We start from the raw sequence: 25,365 nt of genomic DNA on the forward strand, positions 1-25,365 counted from the left end.
GATCTGAATGCTTCTGCTGGTATGGATCTGGAATCAGTATCTGGATCTGGAATGAGCTCCATCACCCCCCAGCCCCCCATTCTAAAGCGCGAGAGACAGGTACCTGTGACGTGGAAGTCTGGCTGAGGATCCTGGTTCTGACACACTACATTTGCCTCGTAGCTGTTGTGCAATGAGCAAAAAAGGAAGGGAGGGGTAAAAGAAAGAAAGAATGTTTCAGTCCAGCAAATAAAGACAAAGCTTGTGGTGACAAGCAGAGAATATAGCCAGGCCATCAGTATAATCACAAACCAGTAACAACAAAACAAAAGGCAGAAGCAAAATAGGTGGCAATGAAAAAAAAAAAAAAAAAATCTTGCAAGGTTCAAGAAACCTGGCTTTCCACACAGACTCCATCAAACAAATCCACTAAAATTTAGCATGGATCGATTAGATTTAAAGCATGTCTGAAAAGCCAGCGTTTCTTGTAAAAATTTCATAAGAAGTAAAGTACTTCCAGAAATAAATGTCCAAACTAACATATTCACAGGGGGATGAGGAAGTGAGCAAATATTCCAGGGGATTTAGTCAGTGAGGAATATTGAACTTGAACCAACATTTAAAAAAAATATTCCCCTGTTATAAGCTCCACCGCCTCACTTTAGCAGGACAGTGACCTTCACTGCATGCCCGAAACAATATAAAAAATGGAAGAGGGGATGCATTACCGATTGTCGTTTAGTGGAAACGGTGACCCCTGAAACAGAACTGACCGATCCAGAAGTATCTGCGTCATCCGTGACAGACCAGAGGGAGGCATCCTGTGAGTTGGGTGAAGATCTGAGATTTAGCTTTGAGATGAATGGATATTATAGACAGTGTCTAATGTTGCTTTTTTAACTGTTAAAACTGAACAAATGGTCGGTAAAGAGATGAATAAATAATGAATGTGCTTGAAGTCTGACCTGTCTGTTCCTAGAAGCCTGGAGCTCTTTTTCTAACAGTTCCAGGTCGGTGGCCACAGCTTTCAGGAGCAGGCGCAGACGGTTCCCGATGACGTGCACCCTCTCCTGGGCCTCCAGACACTCGCTGCCGTGTGCCTGCACCAACAGCTGTCCTGAGAGCTCCTGCAGACTGTCCACCTTCTGCTCAGTCTCCAACAGCTCCCGCTGGATTTGCTGCAGACAAATGTGTGTGTCAATGTAGTTTCACTTGTTAAAATCAAACATTTGTGTTTCAAATACATTTTTGCCACATTTGGAGAATTTTAAGAAAATTCTGACAATGGATGATCTCAAATTTCCTTAATAGTATGCTGGGTTAAAGTACAGTGGATGGCAAAAAAGCAAGTGAACACTCTTCTAGGTGCCTGCCTTGATTCAAATTAATCAAACTTTCCCATCCAGACACCTTTTTACATTCTGTTTTCAACATACAATGATGCTGGTTGCTCTATTCTTTATCACTTATTCTGCATACAATGCATACAGGAGGCAAAATATTTATTCAAGCCATATCCTTCCATACCAAAAAGCAGTGACTTCACATATACCTTTAGTGCTCTGTAATGAGCTTGAAGTGTATGCCGATCTAGCCCCGATGCAATTGGGATAATCTCATTTCTCCGACGGTCAATGTTTTCCAGCCAGAGAAGAAGACCATGACTCAGCTCATGAAACTCCTGTAGAAAAGCAAAAATTGTGAGAGAATGACAGTCTCTTCTTCGGTGTGTTACATTTAATTTGTAAAAAGTTTGGAATTGGTAAGATTTTTTCATGTTTTTGAAAGAAGACATTAACTTGATAAAAAATATTTTAAACATTACTAGAATTTAAAATAAATTGTAATAATGAAAATGACAATTTATTGAGATTTAAAGCAAAGCTGAATTTTCAGCAGCCATTACTCAAGTCTTCAGGTCACATGATCCTTCGAAATCTCTCTAATATGCTGATTTGGTGCTCAAGACATTTCTTTTTAATTTCTATCTATGCTGAAAATGTTTGGCTGCTTACAACTTTTCTGGAAAAATGTATACTTTTCCCCCCAGGATTCTTTAATAAATAGAACATTTAAAAAACAACATTTATTTGAAATGGATTTTTGTTGTAACATTACAGATGTCTTTACGGTCACTTTTGATTGACATCAAATCATCCTTGCAGAACTAAAGTATCAACTGTCCAAAAAAAACCAACCATCTTCCAGACTTTTGAACAGTAGTGTAGATGAAGGTTCTGTCCGTGTATCTACCTGACACTGCATCAGAGCATCCTGAAGTGCTGTTCTCCAATCCTTAAGTGATTTCCCCAGTCGATCCCAGCGTGAGTTCATCTCCTTCAGTTTCGCTTTGAGATCCTGGCTCTCCTCAGAGTCTGACTGGAGCAGTGTGACACTATTTAAGTTGATGGACAGTACTTTGGACTTATGGGAATCCACTGCCTTCTGTAACTCCTGTTGAGACACAAGAGCAAAACTTTTGTTAGAAATGTGTGTGTTGGTTTTAGAGACTGCATTGTGTTACCAATAAATGATGTGTAGTTAGCTGCAAATCTCATTTTGATTCCTCTCTGTTGTTAAATTGCTCTGAAGGGAAGGTTCACTCGCAGGATTTGGACTATATACACACATGTTTTAGTTTGTGTGCAAGTAAAAATAACTGGTGTAATCAGATGCTCTCAGATTTTAACTCTGTATCTGGGTCAGCGGGATACTGTGAATTTCCTCTGGTTTATTTCTGTTGCTGACATCCTGCCTGATTTGAAATGTCAGTGTGTGTGTGTGTGTGTGTGTGTGTGTGTGCAACAGCAAGACTTGTTTTACAGTGTAGACATGTGAGCAACCCACATATGGAGGTGCCAGTGCCAAATTTATCTGTTTATAGATTGGGCATCGTTAACTATTACATTTACAGTAATATGATATACTACATTTGGACTTTTAGCAAAAAAGCAATCAGAATAAATCTAATTTTCAATAAGTTTTGGGGGATTTCAGATAACATGAGCACAATGATAGAAATGTAGAAACGTTTGACTGTATGCCAATGAGTAAGGCTAAATCACCATGGGTCCTATTGGTATTTCTAATGGACTTTTAATAACAGTTATTATATTGTAGAACAGGAAAGTCCCTGTAAGTTGTGTCAACCACAGACCTTACACATAAACTGAAAACTGCTATTTATTTTTTAAAACCCATTAGCTATTCCAGAGGGAATCTATAGCATAATAGCCTTCGGGTTGGTTCATGTCTAAACAGCAAGATTAGATGTATAACAAGTTCATGTTACAATAAAGTAGCTGGTTATGTTGAAAATGGTTCAGATATTTTAAATCTCTTTTGGGTTTTAGTACAAAAAAGCAAAAGCTCAGTAAATCTCATTTGTGATGATTTTCAAAAGCTATGGCCAGCTGTCCAGCCCATCAACAGCATTAAAAGAGAAACACTTACTAAATCACTCAGCAAATATACACAAACACAAATTCACATCTACAAATACGTTACTGTGAACCAAGTAGGCAACACAAACCTTGAGTTTTCTAATTCTCTGCTCAATAGTGTGTATATCTGCACTAAGATTTTTCCCTCTCAGTTCTTCTAACTCCGCCTCAGTCTGGCTGAGCCACACCTCCATGGCGTCCAGGTCAGAGGTCATCTTTTGCAATAGCACCAGGTCTTCTCTCTCTTTGTGATCTGAATCAGCAGACTGCGCCTGGATCAGCTCCCAACGCTCAATGACACCTGAAGAATACGACAATTCCCATAATAGCATCAAATTGAAATATACACGTTAATCAGCAGTTGCAGCGTTTCCGTGCTGGACTAACCTGTGCTCTGTGTCTCTGTGTTATCAGGGTTACTCAGGCCTGACAGGTTGTCCTCTTCCTCCTCCAGCTCGCCCTCAACCCTCCTGACTGCTTTCAGACTCCCACGGCAATCATCCATTAGCCTCATCTGTGCATGGCAAAGAAACGAATCAAACTTACTGTCATTACAGACTAAACTGACTGAGCACCACATTGAATCTGTACTCACATAGCCCATGTAAGACGTATCGTGGCCACCCATAGTGCCATCTGTTTCCTGGAGGCTGTAGCGGCTGGTGTCCATCATATTGTCTAACAATCGAACTGCTTCACCTGCAGGAATGAATGTAAAGTTTAATGTGGGATGTCACATGACCACCTTTAAAATAAGGATCATTCAAAAAAAAAAAAAGAATCTGAATGAAAATTTGATCACATTGTGAGTGTATTAGGAGTTTTGTAAAGCTTTAATACGCTACATTTTAATCACGTTATTCGTTGAAAAGGGAAGGTGACCATTATACATAATTTGTTTTATATGCAACATTTTGAGTTATAACAGTGAATTATAAAATATCAAAAGTATCAATGTCAGTGTTGACTGTTATATGTTAGAATGAACAGGCCAGGGGTTGGCCACCATTTAGGCATGACGTGCCAATTTTTATTTTCCTGATTAAGCACCACCAATAACCCCCCCCCAATGCGTTCTATATTTATATAATACATACACATTATTTGTGGGGGTGAGGGGAGTACCACATCATGCACTGCTTAACGGTTTCTGTTGTCAGACAACCGAATGAATGGTGAAAACGCAATAGACCAGAACTGTCAGAATTTTTGCCATGCATTTTTTTAGAATTCATGCAATAGTGCAGTTCATGCAACACGATAGCATGCAGTGTAGTATGGCGTTAATTTAGCATGCTGTTACGTATTGCCTACCAGAGGAAGACCTCAATGTGTTTTCTGTTAATTTTATATAAGCTTCAGGGCTCTCAGGAATCACTACATCTGTGGAAAAAGAGATACACGACATAACATAACATAACATACCAACAGTTTACAGAGAAGAGAAGGGTGGTGGACACTCGGGTGGAGCTTATGAACATCCTTCAGGTCAAACACACTCACCTGTAAGTGCTGCAGTGGCCAAACACAGTAACTCCTCATCCTCATCTTTTTCTCTGCCCTGTTGTGCAGACATGGTATGGCCCATGGGGTCCAGGTCATAGTCATGGTCCCATTCCAGAGGGATGGAGTCTTCACTGGCCGGGGTATCCCGGCCGGAGTCGTTTGTGCGAACAGGAGCAGTGCCAGCTGAAGGTGGTCTGCTAGATGTCTGGGACATGGTACCATCCTCACCCCACTGAAGGTCTGAGAGGTCACCTGACTCGAATTCACGATCAGAGCCTTCACACTCATCATCGGTGAGCTGCGAATGAGAGGCAGCATAAATGTGAGAGCCACCTTTACACAGGCAAAGCAAAAGCTGAAACAAACAAGAGTGCATGCATGTCTGAAGTTGTGTCTTACCGGCAGGCGTGTGAGTTTCTGGTAGTAGCGCTCCACTCGACCAAACACCTCCCTACAGTATCTCTGCAGCTCATCCAGCTCCTCCTCTATGACAGCAGCATCCAGAGGCTCACTCTTCTCCATTAGCACCTCCCCCTGCCCAAAAACGCTCTCCATCTTCCCCATGTTCAGACTGATTTCCTGCTGGAACGCCTGTGACGCACAAGTGTTCATAAGTAAAGTGACAAGTAATTCTGAATCCAAATTCACACTCAAATATCCTTAAACATTTGCCTGTCTGATTGAAGAAAATGCATTTCTGTGCATGTATTTTGACTGGACAGTATGAGGACTGACAGGAAATAATGGACTAGGACTCAAACTCAAATAACCACGTAGCACTGCTGTGCCATATGTTGGAGTGCTGCCCACACATATTTTTAAAAAATGTATATTATTCATTAATGCTCACACAGCCCTTACCTTTAGTTGTTTGATCTTGGCCTGAACGTCACACTCTGAGAAATGCTCGATGTTGGTGAGCTGCAGATCCATCTCAGTCAGCCATACCAGAACACCATCTCGGGCGGTTTCAAACTCTTCTCGCTGACCAATAAAATGCTGCAGGACAAAAGAAGAACAAGTCAATTAATCATGCTGCATCTCTTTGTAGTTTAGTTCCTGCATCAACAGTGATTCTTACAGAGGTTCTGTATATATAACTATACACACAGTAAGTTATCACTCAAGACTTCCATGTCACTTGATTCTTCAGAAATCATTCTATTATGCTGTTTTGGTTAATTTCCTAAATATTTCAAAGTTGAAAATATTTGAGCTGCTTAATATTCTTGAGAAAACAGTAATGTATGTTTTTCTTGGGATTCTGAGAGCAGCATTTATTTGAAATCCAAAATAAATATATTTAATGTCACTTTATAAATTTAATTATTATTTTTTAATTTCTTTAAAAAAATCTTACTGACACCAAAACTCTTGAATGGTAGCATATATGATATATAACTGATAATATATCACCTTAAGTCTGCGCAAGATGGCAGCTACTCTCCTCTGTAGTACATCCCAGCGTCGGTTCCCATCATGCACCATTTGTCGTAGATGGCAGGATGAGTCTGTGCGGTTTTCACGTGCAAGCCTTCGATACTGCTTATTGATCAGCTCCAGCTGGGTCAGAAACTCCTGTACCTGCCTCTGAAATGCCTGTAATTTCAATAACACCATTACACTGTGCAAACAAAATATTAAGGGCTAGTTTTAATAAACAGGGCAAAGTAGTACTATTTTAACACCAAAAAGACGATTTGTTCTGACTAGGGCTGTCAAATGATTAAATTTTTTTATCAAATTAATCAGAATTTTCAGTGGATTAATCATGATTAATCACTATTTGCAATTACACCTGAATCGTAACCATTTTTTTCTGAAATGCATACCAAAAGATAAATAACAGGACACATATACATAATTTTCATGTATTGATTCATCAATATGTGGTTCTTTTTTTCTGAATCTCAAAAGTTTAACATATACATAGATCAAATTTACCTGTGCACTATATCAAACCATGCCATTTAACTACAGATAGTGTAAGAGTTTTAGGTGAACCAGTGGTTAAATATAGCCACATATCTATGAAATTATGCATAGAGAAACTCGCAAGCATGAACTCAGAAACACAAACATGCGCCCTCTGCACTCTGGGCACTCTTGTTTTTGGGAGGTGTTCATTTGCTCTGCCACAATACTTTAGGATCGATATTTTCACCTTCTGAAGGCTTCAAGTGCCAGTAAAACCAAGTAAAAATGCATATGCTTTTCCAAACAGCTGTAATTTTCGCTGCATTGCATGTATGCGTTCTGCGCATGGGCAATGTGAAACACAGGACGCTATAACAGGAAGAAGCTCCAGCGTATCAACTACCAAAGTCGTCTCTGTTTATCGCGCTTGGCATGAATGTATTTGAGAGTAAATGGTGTAAAACCTTAAGCTTCTTCTGTGTTTTCGTCGCAGCGCTCGCCGCTGTTTTTTACTATCTTGAGAATTCAGAGATCGACGAGACTTTCCTGACCTGAATAATTTGTCACACTGAGCATGCGTGAAATGCGTTCAAAAATTTGACGTAATTAATGACAAACAACTAATTAACGCCGTTAACGCGCTATTTTTGACAGCCCTAGTTCTGACGCAGGCTGTTAGTAAAACTGGCCCTAAATTCACAAAAAAACTGAAAACCACACATTGGTTACGTGCATATTTAAAAGAAATAATGGTTTAGCATTTGTTTTAGTCATCAATGACATTTTACAGATTGTAAAAGACTAAAGGTTGAAGCAGACTGCACTGGACTCCAGCAGCCACTGGAGGCCTGCAGTTTTTCTTTCCCAACAGTATTCTTGTAACTTATCTGTCTCTTTGTATTCAGGCCCTATTCACTATTATCCTCTTGACTCACTAGCTCAACCTTATTAACTCTCTCTGTGGATCTCGGAGTACCTCAAACTTCTTGAGCTCCTCTTTAGCGATGGTGTACAGAACTCCAGAGGAGTTGGGCAGAGCTGCGGTCCTCTCTGACACTTTCAGCCACTCTTCAAAACGGGAGTAATCATCCAGAAACTTCTGCCACAACCTCCATGTCTCCTCAATCCTGCAAAAACACAAACAGTAAGTTTCAAACACATACTGTGCAGTGGAAATGTTTTTGTCCCTTCCTGTTTTTTCATTTATTTTTTGCATGTATGTCACACTTAGATTCAGATCATCAAACTAATTTTAATATTACAAAAAGATAACCCAAGTAAAAAAAAATGCAGTTTTGAAATAACGATTTCATTTATTAAGGGAAAAAAGCAGTCCAAACCTGCCTGTCACTACGTGAAAAAGTAATTGTCCCCTAAATGTAATAACTGGTTGAGCCACCCTTTGCAGCAACAACTGCAATCAAGCGTTTGTGATAACTGGCAATGAGTCTTTCACATTGCTGGGGAGGAATTTCGGCCACTCTTCTTTGCAGAATTGTTTTAATTCAGCCACATTGCTTTTTGTACTGCATTTTGTATTTACTTGTATTATCTTTCTATAATATTCCAATTTGTTTGATGATCTGAATCTTTCAAGTGTCTCAAATATGCAAAAAAAAGAAAACAAAAAACAGGAAGGGGGCAAAAACATTTTCACGACACTGTAAAGTCCAGTTTATTAACTTGGAAATATAATTGTACAACATCATCCAGGGGGTTTACTAAAAATACTTTATTTTAAAAAGCCAGCTGTTAAACAGTTCATCATCTGCTGAAGTCAGCTCTGATTTCACCTGTATACACAGAGTCTTCTGGCATGACACATGCTCTCACACCTGTTCCTCTGATGGCCCGATTCAACTTCAACTATACTAAATAGCTCATTATCAGCTCACAAATTTCCTTTTTAAAAAACCTTACTGAACCCTAAACATTTAAACAGTAATGTACTTTTACACAAAAAACGAATGTGTACGTTTTCCAGTGCCTCAATTTACACTCACTTAATCCTCCTCTCCATGGCAATAGCACAGATGTTTCTCCAGCGGCGATCGAGGCCGCGTGTGGCCTGCTGGATGGATTCACACTCGGTCTCTGTGGCGCAGGCGTCACAGTCGTGCAGCAGCACCTCACACAGGTTCAGTACTGATGCCACACCTGTGCTGTGCTTCTCGATATCGCGCTGCAGATCCTGCACAGAGTTAGTAGACTTCTACTCAGCTTCTCACAACATCTGACATTTTAATCATCTTGGCTGTTTTTTTATTTCATTTCTGTTTATTAGGCAAAGGAGCTTGTGGTCATGCATTTCTCTACAAATGTGTTTCATCTTGTTGCATCGTCAGTTCTAAAAATGTTTGCTTCTTTACAGTGATAATTTGTCTCTGACTCAGAAAGAGGCTGTTGCTGGGTAAAGTGAGGATCCACTGTGATACTGAAACAGTAAGTGGGTCATTGACTGACCGAGAAGTCGTCATGCTCTTATTTTGACTTTTCACCAGGCCTATAAACTCTTATTTTTACTTGCAGAGATTTAACTACTTTTTAATTCTATTTTTTAATATATACTAAGAAATGTGTGTGTGTTTGTGCAAAATTATTTGTTTATTGAGCTTTCCTAAGACTTACTATACTGACAGACTTTTATGTAACCATGTAAATTCATGTCTTTTTAGTGTGTGCGTGGATTACCTGCTGCTGCTTGAGTTTTCTTTGGATCTCATGTGAGTCACAGGTTTCATAGACGATGGGTCGTGAGAGGTCAGTCTCGATGTGTGCCAGCCAGGAGCGCAAACTGCTCATGTTCTTATCCAGCTGCTGCACGGCCACCAGTGTCTCGCGCAACTTCTTTACCCTACAGACCCCAGAGACAGAGACACAGACAACACATATTAACAACACATTCTGCAAAAAGTGTTATTAATCTGCAAGTGTAATTAAGCTACATAAACCAGGCCTGTGCAGTGCAAACATCCTAATGTTTAGTCAAAGAAACATGAAATTTGCCTTTCAAGAACAAGTAAATATGGGATGTCCACTCCTTATTCATTTTCTTTTGTGATACTATTGATGTCTTTCAATAGCAGTTTAAGTTAGACATAGCCCAAAACGAGGACTAAAATACATCTGATAGTTTATTGTAATAGATATACCTTTTAATAAACAAATAAAATAAATAATCATTATTAAATAATTATAAATTAATAGTAATTTATATCAAGTTGATATAATAGTATTATAATAGTTCAGTAATTATTTATTTCATTTATATTTGTCAACAATGGACATTTAAAGAAAAATAATTAGTATTGCAACAGCCATGAAAATACAAAATAAGTTCATCTCTACTTTCATCACAGCATAATTAGCTAAAAAAAGAATGCTTATTTAATGATAATGTTAATAATAGCATAGCAACAAGATTCTCTAGCATCTATTAAATGTTTTCAGTCTAAATATACACATATAGTTTACATAGATATTTAAAAGTAAAGCATTTGCATTACAATACATTGTTATTTAAAAGTTATTTTTAGTAAGGTCAAGCTGTCTTGCATATATAACAATATAAGCAGAGGTAGAATGCAATCCAGTGGTGTCAGAGTTTCCTAGAAATCCTGAATGTGCCTAAAAATACAGAATCACATGCCTGATGCAGTGCCACTAACAGAGACTCACGCGCACACCGGCATAGCATGTGTCAGCTGTGCCACCATTCCAGATCTACTGTAGATCTCAGAAAAATGTCTTATCTCAGACTGGATGTGAAGCAAAGAGCACAGATGCAAAGTGGACACATTTCAACTTCTGCTAACTTTGATTGAAACTTTGGTGTATGCTTTAGGCAGTTAGCCAAAACACAGACATAGTTTAAGCTGATGAGATAAAGCCCTCATATAACCCTGGTATGTGAACGGTTCAGTGTGACTGTGCTTCAACCTACATTCCTACAGAACAAATACACACTGAAACTGAACCCACCGCAACAGCAACAGAAGATCAACAAATACAGCATGGTATAGCATTTTCTCCATTTAACCATCCCAAATTTTCAGAGGAATTACTGGAAAATCATATATGTCACGAAATGACATAATTAACCCACAAAAACTTTATTAAATACATTTAAGACACTTTAACATAAGACGTGTCTAAGTATGACAGAACATACCACATTTCATTGAAACTTCCATCACCACATTAAAATTAAATTGCATTAAAAGAGAATCTGTAATCTGTAAATGATAAGTGGATAAATGTTTTCCTGCCTGTTAATGTCGCAGTCACACTCGGGCAGATCTGAGTCCTGTCCAGGGCTTCCTGCCATGTTATCAGTGCCCATATCCAGCACCATTGGGCCTAATCTTCTCGATTAAGTGTCCCAGAAGAAAGAACAACTTCCACCCTGTAAAAATTCCCCTTCTCTTTCGTCTGAACAGCAAAGCGACCAGGCTTTCTCTAGTCCCCAGGTTAGTGTGTGGGGTATCTGAGCATGTGTGTGTGTGTGTGTGTGTGTGTGTGTGTGTGAACTGTTCTCAAGTGCAGACGTGAGCAGCTGGGAGTGACAAATACTGCTCTGGCTATAATAAGAAGACAGTCATGTGCATGTGCTGATCAGAGGACTGGAATGTGTGTGTCGCTCATTATTCATATAAACAGACACTGAACAATTATTCTTGATTTTTGTTTTATTAAAATAAAAATAAAGAATATTAAGAGAAAAAAATGAAGAAAGTGCTAAACAATAGCAACATTTCTTTGGTTTAAAATAATAATCTATTATTGTGGATGATTTTTGTTTAAGTCGGTGTTCATACTCCACTGTCAGCATTGTTCTAACCTTTGTGAAACCAATTACCAGTTATTATTAATTTCAACTCATTTACTCACTTTACTCATGTAACAGTAAACCAAACAAAAGGAAAATAAAGTAACAATGAAATTATATTTGTGCAAGAGCAACATCAGTTGTTGCATAGGTTATTTTAAAGAAAAATGATAATTGGGAAATCCAAAATGACTTAAGTAGAAATCCAAAATATTTTGGGCCAAATTTGTAAACCGAGTAAAACTTCCTTTTAGGGATATCCTCATTAGTATAAATAGTATAAAAATAAAGTAAATAAGAGTTTTTTTCTTTTTTGTAAAAATTCATTAAGTTTTCTGTCAGGGTTGGTTATAGTATTTATGACTAACTACATTTAAAAACAATATAAGTTGGAATGCCATGCATTTAGAAAGGCAACTGAATGTGTTATCTGAAATATGTTTACTTGTGAACAGTGTGGATCCTTTTCCTTGAGCAAAATCTCTGCAATTAGCTCTTTAACTGAATCCAATCTATTACACTTCGGGAAAACTCAAAACAGCAGCTGTCACACTGAGCTAATGCACATGAGTGAGAGTGCAAGAGAGAGGATGACACTCTCACGTCCTGGCCACAGTGAAATCAACACCACATGTGAGAAGATTTCAGTTCTGACTGCAGACAACTCAACTACCAGTCATATCCAGAGACACCACGGTGTCTTGATGTGTGCTATCTCCTTACACTGGCTACCGGTTGCAGCTCGCATCAAGTTCAAGACATTGATGCTTGCATTTAAAAAAGCCACAGGCTCAGCACCCGCCTACTTCCACTCACTGCTACGAATTTACATCCACTCCAGAAGTCTGAGATCTGCTAGTGAGTGACGCCTCATGGTACCATCACAGAGAGACTCAAATTCACTTTCCAGAACATTCTCGTTCACCATTCCTGACTGGTGGAATGATCTTCACACCCCTATCTGGAATGCTGAATCCCTGACCATTTCCAAGCGACAGCTGAAAACTCATCTCTTTTGACAACAATGTACAACAATAGGTACAACGGCATGCAATATCATTTGAAAGACTCACCTAGCTTCTATAAGGTCAAGCAGATGCTGCCAGCGCTCATTGACTTTGCTGAGTTTGTATTGGATTTCTGCAGCTTTGCTTTCATGGCTGGCCTGAGCCAATCTCTCCCCCATCTGTTCCAGCTGATGCTTGTTCTCCTTGGCCACTGAGATCTCTTCCTGATAGTCCTGATAACAAAGAGATTGAATGTTTTTTTAGTTGAATATAAGTTTTTGAGTAGATTGTTTTTCACGTATTCATTGATATAAGTAATAAGAAAAAAATAAGTTTTAGAGGTCAATGGGATGATTATTTATAAATTTCTTGATTTCATTAAAAATAAATATGTTGTGATTGTGTGTTAATTTCACCTTCCTGAGTTTCTCAATCATCTCCTCAATGCTGATGTCGCCGTTCTGTGAGACCTTGCTCTCCATTTGTGTGAGCCACTCACACAGCTCTTTGTTCTTCTCATTGAACACGGCCCACTCGTTCAGCCTCTCGCTCACCTGCTGCCTGCGCAGGGACAGCTACAGGGATGACAGACAATGATTAATTACACCATACTGAGTACAGCTTACGAATAAAGAAAGGACGTCTCGGGCGACAAGAAAAGGTGCAAAAACTTAATTTAGTACTTTGGTACAGTAATACTTTATTGTGATGCACCTTCCTTCTTTTTCATGGTCCTTTCTTTACTAAGAGTTATCCCGGATTACGAGGCACAATTTCATTTAAATCCTTTATACGATGTTGTTCAGAGCAAATAAGGAGCCATCAAGAACTTTGATTCAACAACAACATTCATTCTTAAAGTTTGTGTTATGGTGTTAAACAAATGCAAAGGGACAGACTGTGTGTGTGTGTACCTGGTGACAAGTCTCCTCCCACTGTCTCTGGAGTAATATAAGTCTCTCCTGTAGGACTGTGAGGTTATCAGCACTGAGGCCGCTGGAGAGAGATTCCCTCAGAATACACAGGCCGGCTACATCATCAGCCCAGCCTTCAATACTGCTCTCCAGGTCCTATCATACACACAAACACATACATTCATGAACTCATCAGAAATCAAATCATCAAATAAAATACATACAATTATAAATAGTAAAATATAGTCAAATTAAGTTCAAACTGTAACTGTTGAAATTAAAATTTAGGATTAAGTTTTTAAAATAAAAAAAAATAAAAAACATACAAAACCCATGTAAAATGTACAAATAGACTAATTAAAAATATTACATAGTTTAAATTAAAGTTAAAATCAAATAATATAGAGTTCAAAAAGTTAATATTGTTAACAAAATAAGAAAATAAATAAATAAAATGAAAAATAAAATAATTATAATTTAAAAAAATACATTAATTTGTTTAAAAATAAAACCTATCCTGTCCTTAACATTACCCCTACCAAGCCAAAATAAAATAAAATATTTACTAAGACTGCTGATTACATTTATCTAAAAAAGAAGACTGACAGCACATATTCTTCCCCAACACACAGTTACAACCAAAACATCTTAACTGCATTTGTACTGATATTATTGATATCTCTGCTGACATTCACAGAAAGTTACACTGTATAATCCTAATATAAAGATTAGAAAAAAGTTTGAGCAGTAAATTAGATTTTTTTTAAAACGGTCAATATTTTGCTTTTAAAAAAAGCTTTTTCTTTTTTTTTCTGCTGCATAAGTACTTCTTATTAAAGGCCAGCATCTCTGATGACATTATGTTTTAGAATGATTAGCATTAGGGATGTAACGATTTTCACCAAACACCAAACCACTGCATTTTAATCATGATTCAAATAAAGATGCTGATACATGCAACATGAGCAGTTTTCAATCTTAATTGTAGAATTTCAAAATTTGAAGCAAAAACAGAAGCAAAGTAAACCATAAAAACAAAGCAGCGCTGCACTTATGAACTTTAATGTGCATTATACAGAGGCAAAAATACCAAGAAAAGAAAAAAGAAAAGTACCATCTAAACATAAAAGACAGCAAGTTCCCCTCAGACATGCATGCATATAAATTCCTACCCCTAAATGAATCGCGTTTTGTTTTGCATCTCAAAAGGTTTGAATCGTCACATATTTGAATCGATTATCAACCTGCTCACGGTTATGGTTTCATCCCTAATTATTAGCATGCACCTCAACTTCCTTCCTTCAGGCAAAGTCAAAGAGACTCTAGCTGACAGTCCGGCTCATACAGACCAGAGGAGGTTGATGTTACTTTCACACACCTCTCTGCAACATCACATGTAAAAATTCAACCCTCCTTTGCAGATAAAAAATTCAGCAGAATGTCAGGGCAACTCTCACACACACACATGCTGCAAGAAACATGCAAGGGTATTATTAATGCAGTGGTTGACAGCAACAGACTGCACAAACCAATCATTATCTGGACCAACGAAATACTGTTGCTTTATCACTGCAAATCTGCTCAGATAAATTGTGTTTAATACTAATAATAAGACATACTCTGATGTTGCTGAACAACACACATCTAAGAGGTCACAGGGCACAAGATGAGTCAGATTTTGTTTATGTACCTTGCAGCGAATCTGTTCTGTGTGCAGCTCCTCATGGTGGTCGGGTAAAGGCACAGAGAGCTTTTGCTTAAAGTCCCTCAGCTTCTCGTGTGATGCAGCGATCCCTTTTTCACACTGATCCCAGTCCTGCACACATAGCCAGAAAAAAGAAAAAAGTGAAATCGTGAGAAAGAGCGAGCATGATAAAGAGATGTTTATGCCAGTATAATCTGCACAATATACATAATTATGTATCTTAGAAAAATGTACCTTAGCAATTTTAAAGCTCTAATGCAACATGTTTATTACAACACTTGAGGAAAAGTCAGAAAGATGTACAGAGATCATCACATCTTTAATGAGGAACATAATAGAGAACGTCACATTTAACCAGTTCTTTATTTAAACATGGGCAGAGCAAAGGGTCATGGTCCTGAGACACAAGAAACACAGATAATCATGCAGCGATAAAGCAGTGCGGTACCTTCTATCATGTAATCCGAGAAAATAGAGGGATGTGGAAGAGAGAGGTAGAGAGAGAGACAGAGGCAGAAGGAAAGAGGAGCCATTTTCCTTTTGCAATCCAAAATTGTTTTCTATGCCCCAGTGTGCTGCGTCAAAATGGAGCAGATGACTGCCAGTCCCTTCTGCCCTGTGTTGTTTGGACTCCCTCCTGTGTCCTGCCTCCTACAATACTGAAGATATTTCTCTCGTCCTCAGCTCCCTCACTGCCTTTTTCATTCCCCTCACACGCACTCACAAAAACACATCACACACTCTCTCACTCTCGTTATGCTAGCTCGCCTCTTTTTGCTCTCTAAGGTCAGATGCAAAGTCCTTCACTCTCTCTTTCTTTTCTTTTAGGAAAATAACTTTGAACATGTGATCCATTTATAGATTTGAGAATGTTTGTTTGTACATTTCATTTTTTTTATGTTTCTGTATTTCTGATGTTTGTAGAGCAATATAGCTTTCAAAGTAATGAACAATCCCTGATTTTACTAAAACAAAATAACCAAGACTATTCAAACCACTAAATAATCTGATCATGAAGGTTTGATTATAGATGCACCACATTAAAATCTCTAAAAGATGTTGTACTATAAAAATCCTAAACTGTAACACCCCTACTCAGAATATGTGCTCTGTTTTTAATTCATCCAAGTGTGCACACACACACAGTAGTGAACACACACAAACACACCGCGCTGGTAATTCACTGGTTATTCACTCCCCACACAACAATTCCTGCTGGATTCTTGCAGCTAACCTTCGAGTTACAAGTCGAGTTACAACTCTCTAAGCATAAGCCATGACTGCCCTATACAACAGAACCATAAATATCTGCTATTTATAGGCTGTTAATTAAAAACAAATGACCAACTTCAAAAATTATTTGCTCAAGTAGTTGTAATAATATATAGTAACAAAAAATAAACTTAGCATATTTAATTTGCAACACATAAGCAGTTTTACCAGTGGTAATGGAATTTGATTATTTGCAAAAACCAACTAACTTACAGGAACACACATTCATCTAAAGGAAATTACCCAACAAATGTAAATAATTAAACCAAACTTACTCAAAAAAGATTTGCTACCATCTGGAAATAACAAACTTCCTCCAAACAGCAAATGTCATGTGCTTGTACTCTGTCAATGATACAAACTACTATATCTAGCAAATCAGCAACCAGACAAACAGTAAGTTTGCTCTTAACTCACCCTTAGCAAAGAGAGCAGTTCTTTCTTCCTCTCGTCGAGACGGATGTTAATGGTCCTCCAGCGCTCCTGCACATCAGTCAGCTCAGTGTGAAGTGAGGCCTCTGTTCTGGCATCAGCCCACAGGAGGAGTTGCCTCCCGGCCTCCACCGTGAGGATGTAGCTGCCCTGTTGCCTCTGGAGCACACGCTCCTTCAGCTGGGTGGAGAGAAGTAGACATCCAGGGTACTTCAGGCTATTTGCACAAAGCCATTATTTCTGCTTTAATGTAAATATGGCTATATCTTCTTTACCTGTATGTGGTCTAACATGCCACGGATCTGCTGTAGTGCTACTGTTGACACTTGCTGTTGCTCCTCTGGTTCCACTGACACTTCCTGCAGCCAGTGACGCAGTTTCTCTATCAGCTCTGTGTAGCGCTGCCACTGCCGAACCAAACTGTCAATAATCCCCCGTCTTTGCTGGGCCCGCCTCACCACACCTTGCCACTGGTTACTAAGCAGTGCCAGTTTCAAGCCAAATTCATCCCTTTTGGGGTGAGAGAACAAAAAAAGTGAGTTTCACTATAAGTCTGAATGAAAGAATAAGAATAAACAAGTAAACAAATGTTACCTGTCTTCCACTTGTCCCTGATTCAGGAGCTGATGTCCATCATTGATGATAGAGTATAGAATTTGTTGTCGACTAAACATCTCTGCTTGGAATAGCTATTCACACACACACACACAAACACACACACAAAGTAGAGCAGTTGCATAAAGTAGGTTATTAAACTATGACCCTATGTATCATTTTTAAACTGAAAAAGCTGATTAGCATAGCCATCAGGTTAAAGCACAAATTGGCATCAAGTTGTGAAATAAAAACAGAATACTGATAGAAAAAATCCTGGGGCAAAATTGTCCTAATAAGAATAAGAATAATAAAAAAGTATTGAGCAGCAAATCAGCATATTAGAATGATTTCTGAAGGATCACGTAACACTGAAGACTGGAGTAAAGGAACAGGCCTTTAGTTGTAGTTATTCTAAACAAAAGTCAGTACCTCATGCTCTCTCTGCTGGTCTAGTAGGCTCTGGTAGTTTCCAGAAATCTCAGCGCCAAGTTTCTCTTCTGTTTGGGTAAGGAAGGTCATCCAAGCATCACACTTCTCCAAAAAGGTCTGTCTTTGCAATAGCAGTGCTTGCAATTTGCTGCACATACACAGAGATGCAGACCACTGAACATCACACACTACTAAAGAAGCAACTGAAAATCTTCCATAGATCCGCAGTAACCACACGTACCTGAATCTCTCTATCGTGCGAGCAGAGTTAGACGACCAGCTCCTGTTTAGGTTCTGCAGACGCTTGATTTCATTATCGTTGAGGGGAAGCTGATAACCCAACTCATTCAAACGTTCCAGATCAGGAGAAAGACTGCTCAGCTTTAACATTTGGGTCTAGCAGGCACACATACATATGAGAAAGGTCAGTTTAAGAAAGTGTTTATAACACCCTATTATTTTAAATGAAAACTAATTTCACCTTAAGTTTTTCCATGTGTTCCTGCACAGATGAGATATCTGGAGAACCAATTGGGTCGGGTTCCTTCAGAACCTTCTCAGCTTCTTCTGACCAGTGGCTCAGAGAATGTACCTCCTTACTGAACCTCTCATAGTCCCTCATACCCACCTTGAGGAAAGAAAGGAGAAAAACACATTTACACTTGCCAGGCTTTACAGTCTGGCATCTGTGGAAGTGACAAAAAACTATGAAAGGATAGTGTGAAAATTATTTTATTAAAAACACTATAATATTTTACTTTAAATTTACACTACCATTTAAAGGTTTGGGGTCGGGAAGATTTATTTATTTATTTTTGAAGGAAACAAATACTTTTATTTAGCAAGGAAGCATTAAATTAATCACAAATAACAGTAAAGTTTAACATAATTTTACAAAAGATTTCTATTTTAAATAAAAGTTGTTCTTTTGAACATTCTATTCATCTAAGAATCCTGAAATAGGATAACAAAAATATTTTTTTGAGCACAAAATCAGCATACAGTATAAAAATTATTTCTAAAGGATCGTGTGACACTGAAGACTGGAGTAATGGCTAGTGGCAATTCTGTTTTACAATCACAGAAATAAATTATATTTTAAAATACATTTAAATAGATAACTATTATTTTAAACTGTAAATTCAAGTGTACACGTTTTTACTGTATTGTTCAATGAAATCAAATAACTGCAGGCTTGAGATCCAAACATCAAATAATCTTACCCCAAATTTTAAACAGCAGTCTATATATAATATATATATAAATGTTCTGTGTATGTGTGCACAAGGTAAAATCTGAATCATCTGAACCTCTAGCAGAGACTGCCGTCTTTGGAGGGTATGCCCAACTGTTGCTAATCGCTGAGTGAGTGACAGGTGGTCTGTATGGAAGGTTGTCATGGCAGAGGGGTCCACTTGTTGCCTCAGCTGCTCTGAAAACTCATCCAGCTGCTGCAGGACAGACTCTACGGATCCCTCAGTCGCCATAAGGCCCTGCACAAATACCACTTTTACAAAGAGGAATACTGTGGCCCTTGCTATAAGGCTTTCACAACTGCACACAGTTGTCAGAATTAGCAATTGCTTATATACTTTTGGGTCACTAACATAACCCAAGCACGCAAAGACATCATGTATAAATCCACACCTTCACTTCCTGTTCTGTGATGTCCCTGTGGGTGGCGCTCTTGAGCATCTGTTCCACTTGATCCTCTAGTTTCTGGATGTCAGTGCTGCTCTGAGCATGGAGCGCTTTGTAATGCTGCCACAGTTGCAGCAGGCTCTTACTCCTCCTCAGCTGATCTGAGATCTGCTCGAGCAGCGTGTTCCACCTGACAGCAGATCAGTAGAAGGTCAATGATTTCTAAACACTTTGTACTGATCAGTGTCTAAAATCAGAAACTCACCTGAGGTTTACATCACCCAGAGCTGTGTTGAGTGAATCGCTCACTGAGGGATGACAGTTCTTCAGCAGCTGTTGCGTTATGGAGCCCAGTTTCTGTAAACTGCTCTCCTGTTTCTCCAACTCGTCTTGTAAACTCTGAAACACACAACAACCCGTGATGATTTTAGGTTCTTTCTCTGTATAATGCTAATAAAAGCTTGTAAGTGTTTCGTGGCAGACTAGCACCTCAAGGTTCTCCACTTGAACCTGCACAGCTTCTGGGGAGCCAGTGAGAAGATGTAGACGACAGATGGTGTAACGTCCCTCCATCAGGTAGCCCTGAATCTCCTCATATGCTTGTTTATACAGACTCCACTGCTCCAGCACTGACCGGAGACTGACCGTCTGCTGCCCAATCTGCAATAACACACAAATCTCATGAAGGACTGATAATCAGTGTGTTTGGTGAAAATTATGAAAATATTGTAATGAAGATTACAAAACTAGATGCTTTACCGAAATGCATTAGGTGAAACATACCATGTGATCCAGATTGGCCCAAGACTGGTTTAGACCCTTTAGAGTGTCCATTATAAAAGTGCCTGCTTCGCCTTTCTTATCCTGAATTAACAAGCATCCTTTTTCTTCAGCCCTCTCCAGATCCTTCTCTTTCTCCTTTACCAACACTTCCATTTCCTAGCATACACAGACACAGTCATGTCAATATTTCAAAACAACAAATCACATTGAACATTTCTGTATTATCTGTTTAATCTTTACTCATGAATCCTTATACTGTGCATTACTGCGCTATTAACTAGGGTGCAGTACCTACCTGACAATCTTTGAGTGCATTCTGGGCTGAGGAAACATCCTCAATCCTGTGCTTCTTTTTGAGTTTCTCTTCCTGTACACTAAACCAGGTCTTCAAGGTCTGAACCACGTTCTCGTACTCTAACCAGCTTTCAAGCAGACCCTCTAAAACCTGAATCTGTGAAACAAAAAAGACACCAGTTTATTAAAGCTGCAAGCAGCGATGAACGGGCCCTCGCACCCGGGCTCACCGCCATCGTGTGGCTTTAGTAAAAAGGTGAACGTTGAGAAATATGCATTTAATGTCCTAAATATAAGTGGAATATATCAAAGTATATCCCATATATGTGCCAATCTTACCGTTGCCAGCAGGTGGCGCTATCATTATAATGGAATATTGGCCTTCAGATGTGTTCAGGCCAGGACTCTTATCAAACATGTGAAGTTTGGGGAAGACTGAACATTTTATACTTGAGTTACAACAACTTCTCTTGCTGTGGCAAGACATCAAATTTTGTCATGGCGCCATGGAAACGCCCTTTAACAAAAACTCAAGATCTCCAAAAGTTAACATTGCACAGGCATTTAGATTAGACTGACCACAAAATATATGTTAATCTCAAAAAAATAATAGGAGTAGTTTGTCGCAGCGTAAAACATGTCACTTCCTGTTGCCAATAGGTGGCGCTATGACTATAACTGAATGTGGGCATGTAGATCTGTTAAGGGCAGAAGTTTTATCTAACATGTGAAGTTTGGGGCAGATTGGACATTGTATGTCTGAGTTACAGCAACTTCCTTTTTCATGGCGAAACATCGAAATTTGTCAGGCCACCATGGACACGCCCTTTAACGAAATCTAAAGATCTTCGCAATTTAACATCGCAAAGGGCTTAAGATTACACTGACCAGGTTTGGTGTTGATCTGAATAAATCTCTAGGAGGAGTTCGTTAAAGTACAACCCCTGAAAATGGCAAAAACAACGCCAGTTTTGCAGAGAAAATTCTAAATAACCGACTTCCTGTTGAGATTCGGATTTCGTACCAAGAGACTTTTTTGTAGGTATTGGTGTGTTACATGTGTATACCGATTTTTGTACATGTACGTGAAACATAGCTCGAGGCGCACTCTGTTGAAAGTGTATAGGTGGCGCTATCGAGCCATTTTGCCACACCTGATGGAATTTTGGCCTTCAGATGTGTTCAGGCCAGGACTCTTATCACACATGTGAAGTTTGGGGAAGATCGGACATTTTATGCCTGAGTTATAACATCTTTTATTCCCATGGCGAGACATCGAACTTCGTGACAGCGCCATGGACACGCCTTTTAACGAAAACTCAAGATCTTCACAACTTAACATCGCACAGGCCTTTAGATTAGACTGACCACAAAAAATACATTGATGTCATAAAATTTCTAGGAGTAGTTCATCGCAGTGTAAAATATGTCACTTCCTGTTGCCAATAGGTGGCGCTATGACTATAACTGAATATGGGCATGTCAATCTGTTCAGGTTAGGAGTCTCATCAAACATGTGAAGTTTGGGGCAGATTGGTCATTGTATGTCTGAGTTATAGCAACTTCCTGTTTCATGGCGAATCATCGAAATTCGCCAGGCCACCACGGACACGCCCATTAACGAAAACTCAAAAGCTTCGCAATTTAACATCGCAAAGGCCTTCAGATTAGGCATACCAAATTTGGTGTTGATCTGAATGAATCTCTAGGAGGAGTTCGTTATAATACAACGCATGGAAATGACAAAAATGACACAAAATTTGCTCATAATATTAGTAATAACCGACTTCCTGTTGGGTTTCGGATTTTGCTCCAAGAGACTTTTTTGTAGGTATTGGAGAGTTACATGTGTATACCGATTTTCATACATGTACATGAAACGTAGCTCGAGGCGCACACCGTTGAACGTGTATAGGTGGCGCTGTTGAGCCATTTTGCCACACCCACTTCTGAAACCCATATCAGACGTAAATTTTCGCCAGTTCTGAGGTGTGTGCAAAGTTTCATGACTTTTCGAGCATGTTTAGGCCCTCAAAAATGCGATTCATTTTGGAGAAGAAGAATAATAATAATAATTAAAGCTGCAAGCAGCGATGAACGGGCCCTCGCACCCGGGCTCACCGGCAGCGAGTGGCTTTAGTTAAAAGGTGAACGGTGAGAAATATGCGTTTAAACTCATAAATATAAGTAGAATATATCAATGTTTATTCCATATATGTGCCAATCTTCCTGTTGCCAGCAGGTGGCGCTATCATTATAATGGAATATTGGCCTTCAGATGTGTTCAGGGCAGGACTTTTATCGAACATGTGAGGTTTGGGGAGGATTGGACATTTTATGCCTGAGTTACAACAACATCCTATTTCATGGCGAAACAATGAAATTTGTCAGGCCGCCATGGACACGCCCTTTAACGAAACCTCAAGATCTTCGCAATTTAAGATCACAAAAGGCTTTAGATTACACTGACCAAGTTTGGTGTTGATCTGAATAAATATCTAGGAGGAGTTTGTTAAAGTACAACCCCTGAAAATGGCCAAAACAACACTAATTTTGCAGAGAAAATTCCAAATAACTGACTTCCTGTTGGGATTCGGACTTCGTACCAAGAGACTTTTTCGTAGATATTGGTGTGTTACATGTGTGTACCGATTTTTGTACATGTACGTGAAACATAGCTCAAGGCGCACTCCGTTTAAAGTGTATACGCACTCCGTTGAAAGTGTATAGGTGGCGCTATTGAGCCATTTTGCCACACTCGATGGAATATTGGCCTTCAGATCTGTCCAGGCCAGGACCCTTATCACACAAGTGAAGTTTGGGCAAGATCGGACATTTTATGCCTGAGTTATAACATCTTTTATTCCCATGGCGAGACATTGAACTTCATCACGGCGCCATGGACACACCTTTTAACAAAAACTCAAGATCTTCACAACTAAACATCACACAGGTCTTTAGATTAGACTGACCACAAAAAAGACATTGATGTCATAAAATTTCTAGGAGTAGTTTGTCGCAGTGTAAAATATGTAACTTCCTGTTGCCAATAGGTGGCGCTATGACTATAACTGAATATTGGCATGTAGATCTGTTCAGGTCAAGAGTCTTATCCAACATGTGAAGTTTGGGGCAGATTGGACATTGTATGTCTGAGTTACAGCAACTTCCTTTTTCATGGCGAAACATCGAAATTTGTCAGGCCGCCATGGACCCGCCCTTTAACGAAACCTCAAGTCCTTCGCAATTTATTATCGCAAAGGGCTTTAGATTACACTGACCAAGTTTGGTGTTGATCTGAATAAATCTCTAGGAGGAGTTCGTTAAAGTACAACCCCTGAAAATGGCAAAAACAACACCAATTTTGAAGGGAAAATTCAAAATAACCGACTTCCTGTTGGGATCCGGATTTCGTACCAAGAGACTTTTTTGTAGGTATTGGAGTGTTACATGTGTGTACCAATTTTTGTACATGTACGTGAAACATAGCTCGAGGCGCACTCCGTTGAAAGTGTATAGGTGGCGCTATAGAGCCATTCTGCCACACCCGGTGGAATATTGGCCTGAAGATCTGTTCAGGCCAGGACTCTTATCACACATGTGAAGTTTGGGGAAGATCGGACATCTTATGCCTGAGTTATAACATCTTTTATTCGCATGGCGAGACATCGAACTTCGTCGCGGCGCCATGAACAAGCCTTTTAACGAAAACTCAAGATCTTCACAACTGAACATCGCACAGGCCTTTAGATTAGACTGACCACAAAAAAGACATTGATGTCATAAAATTTCTAGGAGTAGTTCGTCGCAGCGTAAAATATGTAACTTCCTGTTGCCAATAGGTGGCGCTATGACTATAACTGAATATGGGCATGTCAATCTGTTCAGGTTCGGAGTCTCATCAAACATGTGAAGTTTGGGGCAGATTGGTCATTGTATGTGTGAGTTATAGCAACTTCATTTTTCATGGCGAATCATCGAAATTCGCCAGGCCGCCACGGACACGCCCTTCAACGAAAAGTCAGGATCTTCGCAATTTAACATCGCAAAGGCCTTTAGATTAGGCATACCAAATTTGGTGTTGATTTGAAGAACTCTCTAGGAGGAGTTCGTTAAAATACAACACATGGAAATGACCAAAATTACACAAAATATGCTCATAATATTAAAAATAACCGACTTCCTGTTGGGTTTAGAATTTCGCTCCAAGAGTCTTTTTTGTAGGTATTGGTGTGTTACATATGTGTGCCAATTTTCGTGCATGTACGTGAAACATAGCTGGAAGGCTGTTGATTTTCTTGGTATAGGTGGCGCTGTCGAGCCATTTTGCCACACCCTCTTCTGAATCCTATATCAGACGAAAATTTTCACCAGGTTTGACGAGTGTGCAAAGTTTCATGACTTTTTGAGCATGTTAAAGCCCTCAAAAATGCGATTCATTCGGGAGAAGAAGAAGAAGAAGAAGAATAATAATAATAAAAAACAAAGCAGATACAAGAGGGTCCTCGCACCTCGGTGCTCGGGCCCTAATTAAAGCTGCAAGCAGCGGTGAACGGGCCCTCGCACCCGGGCTCACCGGCAGCGAGTGGCTTTAGTTAATAGGTGAACGGTGAGAAAT

The 25,365-nt window shown here is 39.1% G+C and overlaps 1 protein-coding gene across 1 annotated transcript in view; it reads right to left on the reverse strand.

Moving 5' to 3' along the window:
- The window catches only part of LOC127984290 (nesprin-1), a 129,901-nt gene that overhangs the window by 1,941 nt on the left and 102,595 nt on the right, over nucleotides 1-25,365 (reverse strand). Inside the window, exons 71-101 of the mRNA XM_052586870.1 lie at nucleotides 20,749-20,904; nucleotides 20,454-20,609; nucleotides 20,160-20,330; nucleotides 19,936-20,069; nucleotides 19,677-19,860; nucleotides 19,340-19,522; nucleotides 18,511-18,657; nucleotides 18,271-18,425; nucleotides 18,030-18,177; nucleotides 17,598-17,692; nucleotides 17,279-17,513; nucleotides 16,989-17,183; nucleotides 15,285-15,410; nucleotides 13,595-13,750; nucleotides 13,097-13,255; nucleotides 12,747-12,913; nucleotides 9,537-9,699; nucleotides 8,849-9,036; nucleotides 7,822-7,972; nucleotides 6,345-6,527; nucleotides 5,790-5,927; nucleotides 5,328-5,519; nucleotides 4,926-5,226; nucleotides 4,018-4,121; nucleotides 3,810-3,936; nucleotides 3,512-3,723; nucleotides 2,233-2,433; nucleotides 1,532-1,660; nucleotides 945-1,157; nucleotides 708-800; nucleotides 104-162 (exon numbers count right to left, since the gene is read on the reverse strand). Of these exons, the coding sequence (XP_052442830.1) occupies nucleotides 104-162; nucleotides 708-800; nucleotides 945-1,157; nucleotides 1,532-1,660; nucleotides 2,233-2,433; nucleotides 3,512-3,723; nucleotides 3,810-3,936; nucleotides 4,018-4,121; nucleotides 4,926-5,226; nucleotides 5,328-5,519; nucleotides 5,790-5,927; nucleotides 6,345-6,527; nucleotides 7,822-7,972; nucleotides 8,849-9,036; nucleotides 9,537-9,699; nucleotides 12,747-12,913; nucleotides 13,097-13,255; nucleotides 13,595-13,750; nucleotides 15,285-15,410; nucleotides 16,989-17,183; nucleotides 17,279-17,513; nucleotides 17,598-17,692; nucleotides 18,030-18,177; nucleotides 18,271-18,425; nucleotides 18,511-18,657; nucleotides 19,340-19,522; nucleotides 19,677-19,860; nucleotides 19,936-20,069; nucleotides 20,160-20,330; nucleotides 20,454-20,609; nucleotides 20,749-20,904 (5,021 nt within the window). The remainder of the gene's footprint in view (nucleotides 1-103; nucleotides 163-707; nucleotides 801-944; nucleotides 1,158-1,531; nucleotides 1,661-2,232; nucleotides 2,434-3,511; nucleotides 3,724-3,809; nucleotides 3,937-4,017; nucleotides 4,122-4,925; nucleotides 5,227-5,327; nucleotides 5,520-5,789; nucleotides 5,928-6,344; nucleotides 6,528-7,821; nucleotides 7,973-8,848; nucleotides 9,037-9,536; nucleotides 9,700-12,746; nucleotides 12,914-13,096; nucleotides 13,256-13,594; nucleotides 13,751-15,284; nucleotides 15,411-16,988; nucleotides 17,184-17,278; nucleotides 17,514-17,597; nucleotides 17,693-18,029; nucleotides 18,178-18,270; nucleotides 18,426-18,510; nucleotides 18,658-19,339; nucleotides 19,523-19,676; nucleotides 19,861-19,935; nucleotides 20,070-20,159; nucleotides 20,331-20,453; nucleotides 20,610-20,748; nucleotides 20,905-25,365) is intronic.

Source organism: Carassius gibelio, chromosome B20 (assembly GCF_023724105.1).
Source record: "Carassius gibelio isolate Cgi1373 ecotype wild population from Czech Republic chromosome B20, carGib1.2-hapl.c, whole genome shotgun sequence".
NCBI lineage: Eukaryota > Metazoa > Chordata > Actinopteri > Cypriniformes > Cyprinidae > Carassius > Carassius gibelio.